Genomic DNA, 18,331 nt, shown 5'->3' with positions numbered 1-18,331 from the left:
TTTTTTACTTTTTCTACTTGTCCCACTAGGGGACATGAGGGCCTGATGCCCCGATCGCTACTCTAATACACTGCACTACATACGTAGTGCAGTGTATTAGCGCTGTCAGTTATTCACTGACAGCAAGCCTATGAGGACTCGCCGCAGGCGGGTCCTCATCGGCTCCCGTACAAGGCAGACTCGGACGCCATTTTCTGGCGTCCGATTGCCACAGCAACCCAGCGATTGCATCACTGGGTTGCCGATCGGGTGAAAACCTATCAGATGCTGCGCTCTATTGAGCGCAGCATCTGAGGGGTTAATCTGCCGGATCGGAGAATAGCTCCGGTCCTGGCAGTTACAGGAGGGTGCCAGCTGTATAATACAGCTGTCACCCCGCGGTGAGGGTGCCGGCTCTGCTCCTGAGCCCGCACAATCACTGCGCCGTATATATACGGCGCTTTGCGGGAAGCACCTCCCGACAGCGCCGTATATATACGGCCGATGTCGGGAAGGGGTTAACCTGCACGTTGAACGCAGTAAAAATAAATAAGAATTGCTTTTTGTTTTGGTCACCTTAGCTCCACGATAAAATGGAAACGAAAAGTGATCGTCACATGTACCCCAAAATGGTACCAATTAAAGAAAAATAATTGGGTCAGAGGTTAGAGTTACAACAATGATTGGTGGAGGAGATGTCGTGTTTTTTTTTTTAAGGGAGTATTTTATGTGTTTTCTTTAATTTCATTAATGTATGTAATTCTTCTTAGATTGTTTTATTATTATTATGGTCTGTCCCTCAAAAGTAAAAAAAGACCATTGGGGGACTTTATTATTTAATTTTTTTTTTTTTAGCTACTCTATTCTATGGGTACTGGGGCTGCACAGCAGGCACAGTTAGTGTCAATTTACACTTTTTTTTTTGTGTGCTGATTTTCGTCTGAATCTGTGCCAAAAAAGGCCGAAATCGACCCATTGATCTCAATGGGTGACAGAGGTGTTTTTTTTTTTTTGTTTTTTTTTCCCCGAGCGGCTTTTGGCCGTTCGCAGGAAAGAAAAGCAGCATGAGATGTTTTCTGCTTTTTTTTGCCCGTGGTCCTTGCATTAGATTAAATGGCCGCAGACAAAAAAGGCTGCAAGAAGACGCGGATAAAAGTGCAGCCAGTTTTCACATTTGGCTCAAAGTTCCTCTAAGGCAGATTTTTTTTCTGCCTGCAAAAAAACTGTGTGAACAGGGCCTTACAGGGGAAATTGTTCCTAATATGACGATTCCCACTGTTAGGTCTGTGTTGGGTTTTGTTTGACAGCTTTTTTCTCTTCTGGCATCCCTGCGATCATGTGACTAGTCATATGACCCAATAAAGGCTGCAGCTCTGCCTGTATTCCATATGTAGCATTCATTGACTGCTAGGCACCCGATATTTCGCTGCCCGATTGCACTGGCAGCCAGCCTAAACCTGCCTTGCATATATAGAACGGTGCAGGCTTTCAGCAGCTTCACCGCCTGCCGTATGTATATACGGCGGCCAGTTATTAATCACACAGTTTCGTACTTGCAAGTTGGAAAGTTGTCGTTTTAATGTGGTTCCTGTTTCTATTATGGTAATTTTTTTAGATAGGGCTGTATAGTTTTTTTTTTTATTGTTGGGGCAAGGCTGATGCTGTGGTTTTCTTTTACTATTTTATTTACACTTTTTGTATAAGATCATATGAGATATTTGGGTGCCATTTCAGCTGTATAATAACATTTGACATCGCTGGTTTCCCCTGTAACGCGCTGATATAGCCTAAGTTGCTAGTGGAAATTCAGCTCTTTCCCCAATATTACAGAGCTGATCTGCTGAGACTCAGCAGCTCTAAGCCCTAATGGGCAACTGGTTATTACGCGATTTATCATGTGATCGCCAGTACTTGAACAGCAAGACTGGTACATTTTCTTTTACGGAGACAAATTTGGTGAGTATAAGTATAAAAATACTACTTTGTATTCTAACATTTCCTCCTACGTTTGACTTGTTTACGGCAAATACGGCTCCGTAATGGAAAATTTGCGCGTTGGTGACAAGTCCATTTTTTTATTTTTATTAAAGGTTTGCTCCTCTTTAGTTTTAAATTAATCTTGATAACCAATCAGTGTTTTAATGTGTACAGTATGTCCACTGAAACAGTTTAGATATTCTTTATATTATTCTACATATTGCTTCTTTTGTATGAATTTCTGATAAGTCTAAGGCCCCATGCACACGATCGTGCTTTTGCGGCCCAATTCCCCTGAAAATCCACGGGGGAATTGCAGCCCCATTCATTCCGATGGGCCCATGCACACGACCGTGGTTTCCACGGTCTGTGCATGGCCCAGGAGCCTGGACCGCAGAAAGAACGGGCAAGCCTTATTACGGCAGTGTTCTGTGGTCCAGGCTCAGGAAATAATGTGTGCGGCCATGTGTGCGGCCATGTGTGCGGCCCGCGATTTGCGGGCGGCTCGCGGGTGACACTCCTCTGCTGGCGGACCAGAAAATCACGGCCGTGCACATGGCTACGGTTGTGTGCAGGAGGCCTATAGTGTAGCACAGCATTAACAATTCTCCAGACACCAGAGCTGAAATCCACAAGCATTCTTTGCTGGTTCAATATCTGCACAGATCTTTTTATGACTATTTGTAATCTGAAAGGTGTAGCGCTGTACCCAGCTCTGTACAGTAATCTGAGTGTCCTACTGAATCACACTACTGTACAGTGCTGGGTATAAACACTACATATCCCAGAATGCATATGAACACCGAAAGCTCTGTGCAGACATTGAACAGGTAAGGAATTTAAGTGGATGTCTGCACTGAAGCTTGCAGAATTGTGAATGCAGCTCTTGGTTATAATACTTTTTTACCATTCTGTTTGTTTAAGATTTTTTTTCACCACTTATCTCCTAATGGATATCTATATATTTTTTTCTTCTCTCAACATACATGATCAGCTTGAAGACAGATCCTGCATAGATCTCCCTTCTTAGATAGTGGTTATTACTGAATAAAAATAATCTATTTATATGGCACCACATATACTGATGAAAACGTCAGGATGTTGTAAAGTAAAAGAGGAGCATAGTCACTCCTGTAAACCGTACGCTATTACATGAAGGTCCTATAGCTACACCTTTTCAATATTTATAGAAAATGTATAATTTTTTTTTTTATTTTTTTTTTGGGGAATTGCTGACATAGATATAATTGTTTATTCAGTAAATGCTCTGACTTGAGCCATGTTTGCGGCCACAGTTAAGGCCCTTTTTACACCGGCCGGTGCAGCGAGCGTCTATCAATGAGACATCGTTGATCGGTGCTCGTTTGCTCCTGTCACGCGGAGCTATTGGTGCGGACGAGCGGTCGTTACTCAGATCGCTCGTCCGCATCCATTATTATCATGTCGGCAACGCGTCTCCCTGTTTACACAGGGAGATGTGCTGCCGACAACGATAATATTCTCGTTTTTTAAAACTATACGAAAAGCAGGCGAACAATCGTTTGCTTGTTCATCTGCTGATCCTCCCCCCCTGTTTACACAGAGCAATTATTTGCAACGAGTGTTATATGAATGCTCGTCTGCCCGATAATCGTCCGTGTAAAACCCCCTTTAGTCATGTGTGCCTCCTGTTATATGGCGCACAGTGTGATATACAGGGACTCGACCCAAGTGCTGTATAATGTTGGAAGGCGGTTAGAGTTCTGAATTATTTATCAAGCAGTTCTGATTAGATTACTCACGTTTCCCTCTATAAAGGCGTGTGTCTGTCTCATGCTCAAGGCCATGGCTTAGATAAGAAGTGTGCAGTTTTCTAATCCTCATTGCACCTACAGTTTTAATATTACAGTTTTATTAGAACCAAGACTACGGACAATTTGATTTGTACTCAAGATGTTAACTCTCAACATAAATTCCTGTAATCCGGCATCCGTTAATCCAGAAATTCTGACAATTGGGCATACTAGTCCTTCTCAATGAATTAGAATATCATCAAAAAGTTAATTTATTTCAGTAATTCAATTCAAAAAGTGAAACTCATATATTATAGATTCATTACACACAGAGTGATCTATTTCCAGCATTTTTATTTTAATGTTGATGATTATGGTAACAGTTAATGAAAACCCAAAATTTAGTGTCTCAGAAAATTAGAATATTATATAAGCCCAATTTCAAAAATGATTTTTAATACCGAAATGTTGTCCTACTGAAAAGTATGTACAGTATATGCCCTCAATACTTGGTCTGGGCTCCGACTCTGCATGAATTCCTGCATCAATGCGGCGTGGCATGGAGGCGATCAGCCTGTGGCACTGCTGAGGTGTTATGGAAGCCCAGGTTGTATGATAGCGGTCTTCAGCTCGTCTGCATTGTTGGGTCTGGTGTCTCATCTTCCTCTTGACAATACCCCCATAGATTCTACATGGGGTTTAGGTCAGACGAGTTTGCTGGCCAATCAAGCACCGTGATACTGTGCTTATTAAACCAGGTATTGGTACTTTTGGCAATGTGGGCAGGTGCCAAGTCCTGCTGGAAAATGAAATCAGCATCTCCATAAAGCCACTGGGCCCCATAGCAAACCTTTGACTGGGGCCCCCCCTCCACTGGGTATCACAAAACCCACCCTTGTAGATAGTGCCTCCCTATGGATTCCACCACACAGCCCCCCCTATATATTCCATACACAGCCCCCTGTAGATAGCGCCATACACAGCCCCCCTGTAGATGGCGCCATACACAGCCACCCCTGTAGATGGCGCCATACACAGCCACCCCTGTAGATGGCGCCATACACAGCCACCCCTGTAGATGGTGCCATACACAGCCACCCCTGTAGATGGTGCCATACACAGCCACCCCTGTAGATGGTGCCATACACAGCCACCCCTGTAGATGGTGCCATACACAGCCACCCCTGTAGATGGCGCCATACACAGCCACCCCTGTAGATGGCGCCATACACAGCCACCCCTGTAGATGGCGCCATACACAGCCACCCCTGTAGATGGCGCCATACACAGCCCCCCCTGTAGGTGGCGCCATACACAGCCACCCCTGTAGATGGCGCCATACACAGCCCCCCCTGTAGGTGGCGCCATACACAGCCACCCCTGTAGGTGGCGCCATACACAGCCCCCCCTGTAGGTGGCGCCATACACAGCCCCCCCTGTAGGTGGCGCCATACACAGCCCCCCCTGTAGGTGGCGCCATACACAGCCCCCCCTGTAGGTGGCGCCATACACAGCCCCCCCTGTAGGTGGCGCCATACACAGCCCCCCCTGTAGGTGGCGCCATACACAGCCCCCCCTGTAGGTGGCGCCATACACAGCCCCCCCTGTAGGTGGCGCCATACACAGCCCCCCCTGTAGGTGGCGCCATACACAGCCCCCCCTGTAGGTGGCGCCATACACAGCCCCCCCCTGTAGGTGGCGCCATACACAGCCCCCCCCTGTAGGTGGCGCCATACACAGCCCCCCCCTGTAGGTGGCGCCATACACAGCCCCCCCTGTAGGTGGCGCCATACACAGCCCCCCCTGTAGGTGGCGCCATACACAGCCCCCCCCTGTAGGTGGCGCCATACACAGCCCCCCCTGTAGGTGGCGCCATACACAGCCCCCCCTGTAGGTGGCGCCATACACAGCCCCCCCTGTAGGTGGCGCCATACACAGCCCCCCCCCTGTAGATGGCGCCATACACAGCCCCCCCCCTGTAGATGGCGCCATACACAGCCCCCCCCCTGTAGATGGCGCCATACACAGCCCCCCCCCTGTAGATGGCGCCATACACAGCCCCCCCCCTGTAGATGGCGCCATACACAGCCCCCCCCCCTGTAGATGGCGCCATACACAGCCCCCCCCCCCTGTAGATGGCGCCATACACAGCCCCCCCCCTGTAGATGGCGCCATACACAGCCCCCCCCCTGTAGATGGCGCCATACACAGCCCCCCCCCTGTAGATGGCGCCATACACAGCCCCCCCCTGTAGATGGCGCCATACACAGCCCCCCCCCCTGTAGATGGCGCCATACACAGCCCCCCCCCCTGTAGATGGCGCCATACACAGCCCCCCCCCCTGTAGATGGCGCCATACACAGCCCCCCCCCTGTAGATGGCGCCATACACAGCCCCCCCCGTAGATGGCGCCATACACAGCCCCCCCCGTAGATGGCGCCATACACAGCCCCCCCCTGTAGATGGCGCCATACACAGCCCCCCCCTGTAGATGGCGCCATACAACCCGCCCCCCCCCCCCCAAATGGCCTATAGTTTGTCCTACAAAAGAGATGTATCCCCTATCCACAGGATAGGGGATACATGTGTGATCGCTGGCAGCGATAGTGAGAACTAGGGACCGAAAGTCCCCCAAGTTCTCCATGACTAACCTCGTACTTCCGGCGTCTGCGCAGTTCAATAAAAATGAAAGGAGCGCTGGTCACGCATGCGCGCAAGTAATTTCTATGGAGTTGCAGACAGACCCCGGAAGTCCCCCGTTCTCCTTATCGCTGGGCGTCCCAGCGATCACACATGTATCCCCTATCCTGTGGATAGAGGATGCATGTCTTTTGTAGGAACAACCCCTTCAGTGGCGTCACGCTGTAGCAGCCATAGCAGCTGCTAGCGGAGCCTCCGGCCATGGGGTGGGGGGGCCCTCATGCTACGGGCCCCGTAGCAGCCGCTACAGTTGCTATAGCGGTAGTTACGCCACTGCTTGTCAGCAGAGGAAAGCATGAAGTGCTCTAAAATTTCCTGGTAGACTGCTGCGTTGACTTTGAACTTGATATAACACAGTTCCGTAGAAAGGCTCCGCAAAAGATAGGACATGTCCTATTTTTTGCTTTTTACAGACCGTGCTCCTATACTCTATATAGGAGCACGGCCCGCAAATGTGGGTGGATATCAGCGGCCGGCCGTGCCCGTAATCACGGACTGTGATTACGGACACGGTTGTGTGCAGGGGGCCTAAATGCTGTGGATGTGTTCAAATTCTTATTCTGAGCTATAGATGTATATTACTTACAATACTTGGTTCATTTTGTCTATAAAAATATGTTCTGCCCAAACAGAATAGTAGGTTGTCAGCCCTGTGTGTAATGGGCATAGTGCATGTTCGGTTTACTGTTGAGTATACGACTAACCGGTGGGGGCACTCTTTATATCTGGTTTATACAATTAACACTATTTCTCCAATTGTTTACAGTTATAAATGGTATCTAGGCAGAACTTTTGTATTGACTACTTCAAAGGAGAAGATTTGAGGACATTTTGGCTGAACCCATAGTGCAATTTTACCCAAACTTTTTGTATGTTTTTTTTTTTGTAATCGCCGATTAGCAGAGATTGGGGCTTTCCCTTGCTCAGTTCTTTGCTGATACAGCAGGGCGCTAAAGCGGTCTATCATTACAGTCAGACATGGTATTGGGGAGAGGTGTGTGCTCAGAGCCTGAGACCTGTGATAAAGGTGAGGGATAAACGACCTGTAGCCAATCAGATCCTTAGAATCCTGAGAGTAGAACCTCTAGGCATAGATAACTGAAGGGGCAATGTGATTTGATATAAAATAAACCACCAAAGAGTTAATAGAATGGGATGCAGCATTTATTTTTCATAGTTACATCCCAGTGTTTTAGGATAATTTTTATTATACCAAGATCCTCAGAGAATTAAACTTTTATTTACCAAAATTCTGCCTCAGGTGTATAGGTGTGGACCCAAATCAAGTTTCTGTGGTTGGCTTGGAGTCATAGAACAATGTGTAGCCTGTTGATAGACTGCAGGAAATCACCAGGGGATTTGAGCCACACCACCTTTCTCTGTCATCCTGGTTGTTGTGTTTTTTGTTTTTTTTTATTCTTTAGCCATAATTCTTTGTCATGTCAAAGTACAAGGATTAAAAAAAAAAAAACACAAAACCATGTTGATGTCAAAGTATAATGTACAAAGTCCACTGAAGTCAAAACATGGGATAATGCACACAGTGATGTCACATTAAACGCCTAATCAAGCCAGTAATGTCACATTTAAAGGCTATGTAAACATTTGACCACTTTGTTTTATTTAAAAAAAAAAAGTTTATCCTATTTTAAAACACTGCAATTTTTATTAAAAAATGGTGTTTACTTTTTGAGATACAGCTTCTATGTATCCTGGATACATAAACTGTGTCTTGCGTAGGATTGAGCTATGTATACAGGATACATCGAAGCTGTATCTTAAAAAGTAAAGACTATTTTTTTAATAAAAAAAACAATTGCAAAGTTGTTTAAAATACATTGATTTATTTAAAAAAAAAAAAAAAGTTCTAAGGTTTACATAGCCTTTAAGGTATGATCATACACACACAGGATGTCACAGTACAGGAATAATGCACACGGTAATGTCACACAGCACAGGAATAATGCACATGGTGATGTCACAGTACAGGTATCGTGCACACATTAAAGTTGTAATAAAATGATAATACACACCGTGATGTTAAAGCACACAAATAATGATTCTGATTTACCCTGTTAAGGCTAGTAGTATACACTGGCTAAGTATCGTTAGGCATCACTCGTCTCAACTGCAGCTACACTGTAAAGTCTATGGACACCTTTGCACATGACCATGGACAGAATTTTATCCACTGGAAATGTTTCTATTGAACTTGATGGACATGTGTTTTTTTCAGCTGTACTATGTAACTATATGTATGTAACTATGAATGTTTCTACTGAATAACAACAAGCAGAGATCTTAAAAACCGTGAGAAATTTAATACAGAAAATACATTGTTCATTTAACCCTTTCCCGACATCTGCTGTATATATACGGCGCTGTTGGGCAGGGCTTCCCGCAAAACGCATTACCATTACGTCGCGGTGATAGTGCGGGCTCAGGAGCTGAGCCAGCACCATCACCGCCGGGTGATAGCTGTATATTACTGTTGGCACCCTGAAGTATCAGTCAGGCCCGGAGCTAGCATCCGATCCGGCCAATTAACCCCTCAGATGCTGCGTTCAATAGAGATCGCAGCATGTGAGGAGTTTTTAGCCACCGGCACCTCAGCTATGTTGCCGGTGGCTGCAAAGGTGGTCGGAGGCCTAATACTTACCTCCCGGTCTGCCAGCAACGGAAGCCTCCTATGCCCCGCTCGGGTGTAGTTTCCAGAATGGGGTCACTTGTGGGGGTTTTCCACTGTTTTAGTCCCACAGGGGCTTTGCAAATGCGACATAGCGCCGAGAAACCAATCCAGTAAAATCTCCAAAAGCCAAATGGTGCTCCTTCCCTTCTGAGCCCAACTGTGTGCCCTAACAGCAGTTTATGACCACATATCAGGTATTGCCGTACTCAGGAGAAATTGCTTTACAAACGTTGTGGTTCGTTTTTTGTTTTTTTCTCATTTATTTCGAAAATGAAAAATTGTGAGCTAAAGCTACGTCTTATTGAAAATATTTTTTTTCTTTTCACTGCCCAATCCTAATAAAATCTATTAAACATCTGTGGGGTCAAAATTCTCACTACACCCCTAGGTGAATACCTTGTGGGGTGTAGTTTCCCAAATCGGGTCACTTGTGGTTTCCCATGTTTTGTCCCTTGGGGGGCTTTGCAAATGTGACATGGCCTCCGCAAACAATTCCTGCTAAATTTGAGCTCCAAAAGCCAAATGGTGCTCTTTCCCTTCTAAGCCCTGCCGTGTGCCAAAACAGCCATTTAGGACTACATGTGGGGTATTGTTTTACTCGGGAGACATTGCTTTAAAAACTTTGATGCTTTTTCTCCTTTAGTATTTGTTGAAATGAGAAAAAAAATCGCTAAACCTACATTTTCTTTGAAAGAATGAAGATTTTAATTTTCACGGCCTACTTCCAATTTCTGCAATAAACCTGTGCGGTCAAAATGCTCACTGTACCCCTAGATAATTTCCTTGAGGGGTCTAGTTTCCCAAATGGGGTCACTTTTGGGGGATTTCCACTGTTTTGGCACAGCTAGAGCCCTTCAAACCTGACATGGTGCCTAAAATATTTTCTAATAATGAGGCCCCAAAATCCTCTAGGTGCTCCTTTGCTTCTGAGGCCGGTATTTCAGTCCATTATCACACTACGGCCACATGTGGGATATTTCTAAAAACTGCAGACTCTGGGCAATAAATATTGAGTTGCATTTCTCTGGTAAAACTTTCTGTGTTACAAAAAAAATGGATTAAAAATGAATTTCTGCAACAAAAAAAAGGACATTTGTAAATTTCACCTATTTTGCTTTAATTCCTGTGAAAAGTCTAAAGGGTTAAGAAACTTTCTAAATGCTGTTTTGACTACTTTGAGTGGTGACATTTTTAAAATGGGGTGACTTATTCAGGGGTTTCTAATATATAAAGCCCTCAAAGCCACTTCACAACTGAACTGGCCCCTGTAAAAATAGTCTTTTGACGTTTTCTTGACAATGTGAGAAATTGCAGCTAAAGTTCTAAGCCTTGTAACGTCCTAGAAAAATCAAACGATATTTAAAAAAATGATGCCTAAAGTAGACATAATGTTAATAAGCAACAATTTTGTGTGGTACAACTTCCTGTCTTACAAGCAGATACATTTAAATTTACAAAAATGCAAATTTATGCAATTTTTCACTAAATTTTGGTGTATTTCACAATTAAATACTGAATGTATCGAACAAATTTTGCCAGTAACATAAAGTCCAATGTGTCACGAGAAAACCCTCTCCGAATTGCTTGGATAGGTAAAGTTATTACCACATAAAGTGAAACATGTCAGATTTGAAAAATGAGGCTCTGTCAGGAAGGTCAAAAGTGGCCAAAGCAGGAAGAGGTTGATACAGAAAATATATTGGAAAATTGCATAACTTTTAGTTATACAAAAATTTGCTGAAACTGGACAACCACTTTATTTTTATTTAATGTAAAGATGTCAGCTTAGATAAGCGTTCAGGAGAGCAGAGGGATGGCCTGGAGACTGACCCCACAGTAAGCTCATCTGACGGAATGAGCACTGAATGGCATCCAGCAGCTTGTATTGTAAGACATAGAAGCTGCAGAAGACAAACGGACCCAAATTTTTAACATAAAACCAACTGTAAATGTTTTACTAAATAAAATACATACAATGCGATTAAAAAAAGGCTGCAAAGGTATCCATAGCCTTTGAGTCACAACACATAGGTACAGTTTAATGCACTACTCATATGTTCAGGTCAACAGACAATACATTTTGAACTAGTAAATCTTCACAAATAAGATAACGTGGCTTCGTCTTTTTATCGCCATTCCAAGATACGCCACAGAATAACAGACTGCGCTCATTAACGCTGCAGAAATGCTACAGTAGGCAAATGTTATTTGGAAAGATGCTTGTTTTTTTAATTGATCATTAAACATTCAGGCTCTGGGACTGCATTGGGCTTTGAATAGCTGAGAACAGATTATTTTCGCAAAGTTTTGAAAATCCCTGGTTTATTACAGTGGTGCTAAAATCCAAAATAAAAAACCCCACAGTGAATTGTGCATCTGGTTATTAAACCTTACTCTATGTATACCATGTCCTATAGTGGCGGAATGTAATGTACCTAGTGTTATTGGGGATGCATGCCTGATCTCATGGTCTCATATAAATGTTCCTCTCTTTTTACAAGGACCGCTTCGTAAAGTAGATTTTTAGATATCTGCACGAATATCCCTTTAGAGTCCAGAACATGGTAGAAACAGTAAGGCCCTATTCAGACGAGCGTTGTTCACTTTTGTGTGCTGCCAGAGTGTAGAACAGGACAGCACACCTAGATGTGTTCGATAACCGCTGGATCGACCTGCTATCACAGAAGCAGTCTGTCCAGCTCACAGATTCGGGTTTCAGTGCAACATATAGCTTCTCAAAAAGGAGGGGAAAAAAATAATTATATATATATATATATATATATAAACCCAATAAAAAAGTTGCATTAAACATCGTGCTACATTGTTCTATTACAAAAAAAAAAAACGTTCCCTGTGCAGCCCTGTGGAATATGTTGGCGCCATGTGAGCTGCAGGAAATAATTGCCCTCTGGTAATGAATCTGAGAACGAGGCCCTTGGTGTTTTTGAGTTTCTGCTGAATTTGTCAAATTAGCGCTTTTGCTGTTTTCCAGTGTAAATTACAAACATATTTGTGTAATAAAGTGTTAAAATATTGTTCACTATCACCCCACCAAAAACTGTCCTGACTCAGAGAAGAAATGTACTAACTCACCCAGATAATTTAGCGACTTTGCACAATTCTTTTTGGGTAATCCATTTTAAGAGCATAAAGTCTTGAAAAAAATGCACCTGAACACAAAAAAGTCCATATCGTGGGTTTGAGGTTTGGGTTCTGTGACCTTCTGTAGTGAAACTGCGTAGGACAATGTGGGAACTGATGCCAAAATCTCTCCTTCTCTCTTTGGGATCTACTCCAAGGGTTTTTTGTTTTTATAAATCAAACGGAATCATCTGCAGTGTTAACCCATCGTATTTATAGAAAGTATGAAGTATTTTTGCTTACTTACAGGGAGTCCATCGGCACTTTTTTGAGTCGTCCCCCCCCCCCCCCCCCCCCATATCCGCTAAGGTGTAACTCCGGATAAACATACCTATGTTGCCAATGTTAGACCTTGTATACGTGGAGGAATAAAACGACTTTTTAAAAACGTATACGAGGTCTAACATTGGCAACATAGGTACCGTATGTTTATACTGCTTTACACCCTAGCTGTTGAGTGTCCAGGGTCTCAAAGTGCTGACAGACTCCCTGTATAGCCTTTTTTTTCTGTGTGTTATTAAAGGGATTATCCGGGAAGTGATTTATTTTTTTTTGTTTATTAGGGGCAGGCAAATTAAATATATAAACCAAAGAAGGAATACTTACCTATCCTTGCCCATGGCGATACAGCGCTAAGGCTCCGGCGGCACTCCTGGTGGTTGCTAACCTACACGTAGCATGTAACCAATGTGGCCAATCAGAGGGCTCAGCGGGGCTCTGGTGACGAATGGTATTTCTGGCATGATGTCAGAATTACAACATTTCACTTCCCGGATAACTCCTTTAAGCAGGTGTAGCTTGCGGACTTGTGGCATTTTTTTTTATTTTTTTTTGAGGATTATTTTTTTTTAAACCATATTTAGCCACAACATAACCGCAATTTTTATTTTATTTTTAAATTGAGTGCTAAATATGGTTTAAATGAGACCTAATTTGTTCCTTTGCCATATACACTGTTTAGGGATATCAATTGGACAATAATTACATCTGCGACTGACTATACATCTATATGCCGGGATGCTCTTTTGGATTATGTTGTTTTTAGCTGGTGTAGTGATTGTGACCTGATAACTTTTGTGCTGGAACATTTCCTTGCTTATTGTTCTGTTTCCAGGTTTAGGAAATGGAAAGTGCTGACACTTAAAACCATTTCCTTTTAGAATTTACTATGAAAAGGATGGAGTCAGCTGCTTTATATGCACAGCTAGACCTGGGGAATAGTATATATTACATTTTTCATTCTTTTTTTTTTCGTTTCCAGTCCAGCCCATCCTCTCCTGAGCCTGCCAGTCTACCTACAGAAGATATCAGTACAAATTCCAATGGCCCCAAACAAACAGAAGTTGTTCTAACTGATGACCGGGAAGATCTTTTTGCTGGTAATTATTATTAGTTTGTTTTTTTCCCAAAGTGATTATACATAAAGGAAAGCAAATTAATTCTCTGATGCTGTTATGTTACAGAACAATAAAAAGACTTCATGGCTATTACATTGGTGGCCTATGCTTACACTAGACCATCCGTTTGATCGGTGGGCATAAGACCACTGGGATCTCCACCGATAAGCAGATGTAGGATCCAGGGGCGGACGTACTATATGTGCAGCCTTTGCAACGTACAGGGGCCCAGTAGGTGGGGAGCCCACTGTCACCTTAAGGACTAGTTCACATGGCGGAAATTGCATGGTGTGTCCCGCCGAAAACCCCATCGCGGAACTATCCCTGCCGACGGCAGGAAGATTTCCCCCCCCCCATTGACATCAATGGGAGGTTCAGGCGGAATCCGCCTGAAGATCGAGCAGGACACTTCTTTTTCCCGCTAGCTGAAATAATCAACTGAAATTAATGGGAGGTGGAATTTTACGCCGGATTCTGTCGCAGAATTCCTCCATGTAAACATACCCCAACAGCAGCAGACTACTGTCAGATTGCATGTGAGCTCATGAATTTCATAGCTCACTGTTAATGGTGGATTGTGAAAGGTACATACAGGTTCTGTATGATGAGCTATGTGAAAGCATGGGGCCTATATACTTTTTGCACAAGGCACTCTGCTCTCTCTCTGTGTCCGCCCCTGGAAGTGTTAGTGGTACTTGCTGCACTCGCATGGACGTAGCTATCGTATTGCTTCTGCAAGCTCCACTGTCCCTTCGTTCTGTTGATCGGTAGAGGTCCCTTTTTAATGTTTGGCAATGAAGATGGCGGTGGATTTCTCACTAAAGTCGCTGATCATAATGTAGCAGAGCTGTAGGGATATAAGCTGCATTAAATTAAGGAATTTCCTAATATAATTGGTGAACCTACGCTTCATGTAAAAGCAGAGCCCTCTAGTAGACACTATTCTACCCTGGGTTACATAGTAATCTTTAGTGATTACTGGTTAAAGACGGGTTTACATTTTTACTAGCATACCAAACAGCAGTACTTACGTTTTTTTTTTTTGTTTTTTTTTTAACTAATTAAATCCAGATAGTGAAACATAATTTATTTTTTTTTTAATCTGTTTTCATTTTCTGATTTGATTATTTTTATTTCTTTCTGAACATGATCATGGGGGTCAAACATCTTGTCTTAGGTGCGGTTTAGAGCACAGATTTGCTTTACAGTGGACACGTGAACCTGTAATCTGGAGATGACTTATTGATTTCTATGGGAGAGTGTTCTAGTCATGGCCTGTTAAGAGGTCATGGTGCAAGGAGGGGGAGCAGGGGAGCTATGACCATCACGGGATCACCATAATGTGAACCAGTGGCCGCCTCACCAGATGGGACATGTTTGGGGGAATCCCTTTTCGAGACATGGGTGCGGGTGCCAGAGGTGGGACCCGCATCAATCAGACGTTTGTGGCATATCCTTTGGAACATAGAAAAGTGACCTAAACAATAGGTCATTTTCTGACGATACCCAGACTTTAAAGGGAATGTATCTGACACATCTTGTCACTGAGTTCTGAGCAGTTTGCATTTTAGTTTAACTCGTTAACGACCGCCATCTTTTGCCGGCAGGCGGTGCATGTGCTTCGACTACAGCGACTTATTTTGGCGTCGCTGTAGAAGACACTGATGATCTAGTCATCGGAAACCCGGTGGTATGATCAAAGACCGGAGAATCCCTCTTCAGTCAGCCCTGGGTACCTAGAAAGGACCCCAGGGCTGCCTGCTCAGTTTGCCTGCTGTTAGGGCACACTATGTGGTGCCCTAATAGAAGCCTGTGTCATAGTGACAAAGTGTAATGTATTAGCATACAGGAGTATGCTAATACATTATAAGTAAAAAATAGTTGTACGTAAAGTTATCCCTTGATGGGATTAAAAAAAAAAAAAGGAACATAAATAAATTAAAAAAATGCCCAAAAAAAGTGCCATTATTTTGCATAAAATATATTTTATTGCCCCTACATTACATAAAAACAAAAAACCTACACATATTAGGTATCTACACGACCGTAATAACCTAAAGAATTAATTTAACATGTTTAGTGTAAAACGTAAACGGGATAAAAAATAAACAAGAAAAACAATGCAGAAAATCGCTTTTTCCTATATTCACACGTAAAAAAAAAAAATTTTTCTTCCCCCGAACTGCGGCAAAAAAAATACAATTTCTCCCACATTCAACAAAAGTCCTCATACAGCTACGTCAATGGAAAAAGAAAAAAAAGTTATGGCTGCTGAAAGGCAAAGAGGTAAAAACAGAAGAATGTAGCTGCTCATGAAGACCTTTTTAGGCCTGGTCATTAAGGGGTTAATAAATATATTGGTTACTTTGCCTCATTATATATTCAGTATATATTTGTGTATTGTAAGATGACACGGTTGAATGTAGGACTAAATGTAGTTAATCCAATTTTCTATTTCTTTCTGGGAAAGTGCAGAGGCAAGGAAACCAAATCCTTGACTTGTCATTAGTAATAATTGTTCTGGCTTTTTCTCGTCTTACCTGGTTTGGTGGTTTCATAACTCACTTTATCTCACTTTCAAGATCAAGAACTGGTGTAAACATGACTGTACATGGAACTTATCAGCATGCACTGAGAGGATGATTGAAAGGGGATCTATACTGACCGAGCGATATACGGGAGGGCTAGGGCATCGCAAACATAACATTTCTCTTGGTCATGCAAGTTGCATGGCCAAGAAAACTATGTTTAACCCCTTCCCGACATTCGCCATATACGGTGAAGGCCAGGAGGGAAAGTATGAAGCGTGCTCACGGCCTGAGCCCCCTCCATAGGTTGAGGGCATTGGCTGGAAGTTACAGTCGACAAACGCTGCAATTGAGCAGTATCCCACTTAAGGGGGTGTCTGCTCATTTAACCCCTTAGGTGCCGCACTCAATAGAGAAACTTTTTGCCATTTCCCCCAAAAAGTAAGGTAGAAAAAAAATAAATGATCACATATCTGGTATTGCCGCATCCCGTAAAAGTCTAAACTATTACAATATAACATTATTTAACCTGCACTGTATGTACGCAGTAAACATAAAAAAAATATAAAATCTCCAGAAACCCTTTTTTTGACACCTCATCCAAGAAATGGAATATAAAGTTTATGTACCCCAAAATTGCACTAATAAAAAGTCTCCCTGCAAAATACAAGCCCTCAGATTGCTCAGTTGATGGAAAAATAAAAAAAGTTCTGGTTCTCAGAATATGGTGACACAAAGCTGTTTTTTATTTTTTTTTATTTTTTTTACAATCCATTTTTCCGTGTAAAACAAAGGGTATGTGCACACACACTAATTACGTCCGTAATTGACGGACGTATTTCGGCCGCAAGTAGTGGACCGAACACAGTGCAGGGAGCCGGGCTCCTAGCATCATACTTATGTACGATGCTAGGAGTCCCTGCCTCTCCGTGGAACTACTGTCCCGTACTGGAAACATGATTACAGTACGGGACAGTTGTCCTGCAGCGAGGCAGGGACTCCTAGCATCGTACATAACTATGATGCTAGGAGCCCGGCTCCCTGCACTGTGTTCGGTCCGGGACTTGCGGCCGAAATACGTCCGTCAATTACGGACGTAATTAGTGTGTGTGCACATACCCTTAAACATAAAAAAGCTGACTTTGGTATCGCAGTAATTGTATCAACCCACAGAATAAACTTAACTTGTTTTTATCACACGGTAAAAACGAAACCAAAAAATAATGGGGGAGTAACCGTTTTTGCTTATTACGCTCCACAAATATTTTTTTCCTCAGTTTCCCAGTAAGTTATGTGGTACAATATATGGTGCCGTGAAAAACGACAACTTGCCCCGGCGAAGTAGCCTTGAGAGCTTTTTTTTTTTTTGCGGAAAAATAAATAAGTTATGGAATTTGGAAGGTGGGGAGAAACAAATGAAAAATTACTGTGGCAGGTTAGGGGTTGATGTTCCTGCAATGTAAGCTGCCAGCCCCACTGCTCTGATCTAAGAGGTGGCTCTGCGCTCTCCTCATTGGCCGCTAGAGTCGTCATTTAGAGCAGAGAGTAGTAGCATGACCACTGCGCCCGGGGAATCAAACGTCGGTATGTTTACAATGCCCTCCCTATTTCGCTCTGTCAGCAATTTTGAGTCCTCCAAACTGCTGACCGATTTCCTTTTAGATTTGAATATGCTGCCCTATCTGAGGGTAACATGTTTGTGATCGGCGTATTCTTCTCTAGAACATTTGTAGTGCTCTTACTGTATGACCATATACAGGGAAGGCTGTAAAAAAATGTAGGCCCTATTCACACGAAAGTGGTTCCCGGCCGTTTGACGGCCGTTCAAAAAACAGCCGTCACACGGCCGCAGTAGGAACAATAGACCCTAAATGGGGCTATTCACGCGACCGAATAAACCGGGCCGTCAAAAAATAAGACATGCCCTATTTTCGACCGGCCGCCAGACTCCCATAGAAATCTATGGGGCCGGGTAATACACGGCCATCACTCTGTGTTCCGAGTGACGGCCGTGTCTTCCGTTACTTTCTCCTCCTCATAGTGCGAATTGCATGTGATGAGGAGGAGGGTATTTTTTTGCTCCCTGTAGGAGCGGAATCCCCAATCCCCGGCCACCGCTTCGGCAACGCTGTGGCCGGGGATTGGGGA

At 43.5% G+C, this 18,331-nt stretch overlaps 1 protein-coding gene across 1 annotated transcript in view; it reads left to right on the top strand.

The window, feature by feature from the left end:
* Positions 1-18,331, top strand: part of SNX2 (sorting nexin 2) — a 72,063-nt gene that overhangs the window by 14,125 nt on the left and 39,607 nt on the right. Inside the window, exon 2 of the mRNA XM_075836217.1 lies at positions 13,520-13,637. Coding sequence (XP_075692332.1) covers positions 13,520-13,637 — 118 coding nt within the window. The remainder of the gene's footprint in view (positions 1-13,519; positions 13,638-18,331) is intronic.

The sequence above is a fragment of the Rhinoderma darwinii genome, chromosome 1 (genome assembly GCF_050947455.1).
Source record: "Rhinoderma darwinii isolate aRhiDar2 chromosome 1, aRhiDar2.hap1, whole genome shotgun sequence".
Taxonomy (NCBI): Eukaryota; Metazoa; Chordata; class Amphibia; order Anura; family Rhinodermatidae; genus Rhinoderma; species Rhinoderma darwinii.
This window is presented reverse-complemented; position numbering and strand designations above follow the sequence as displayed.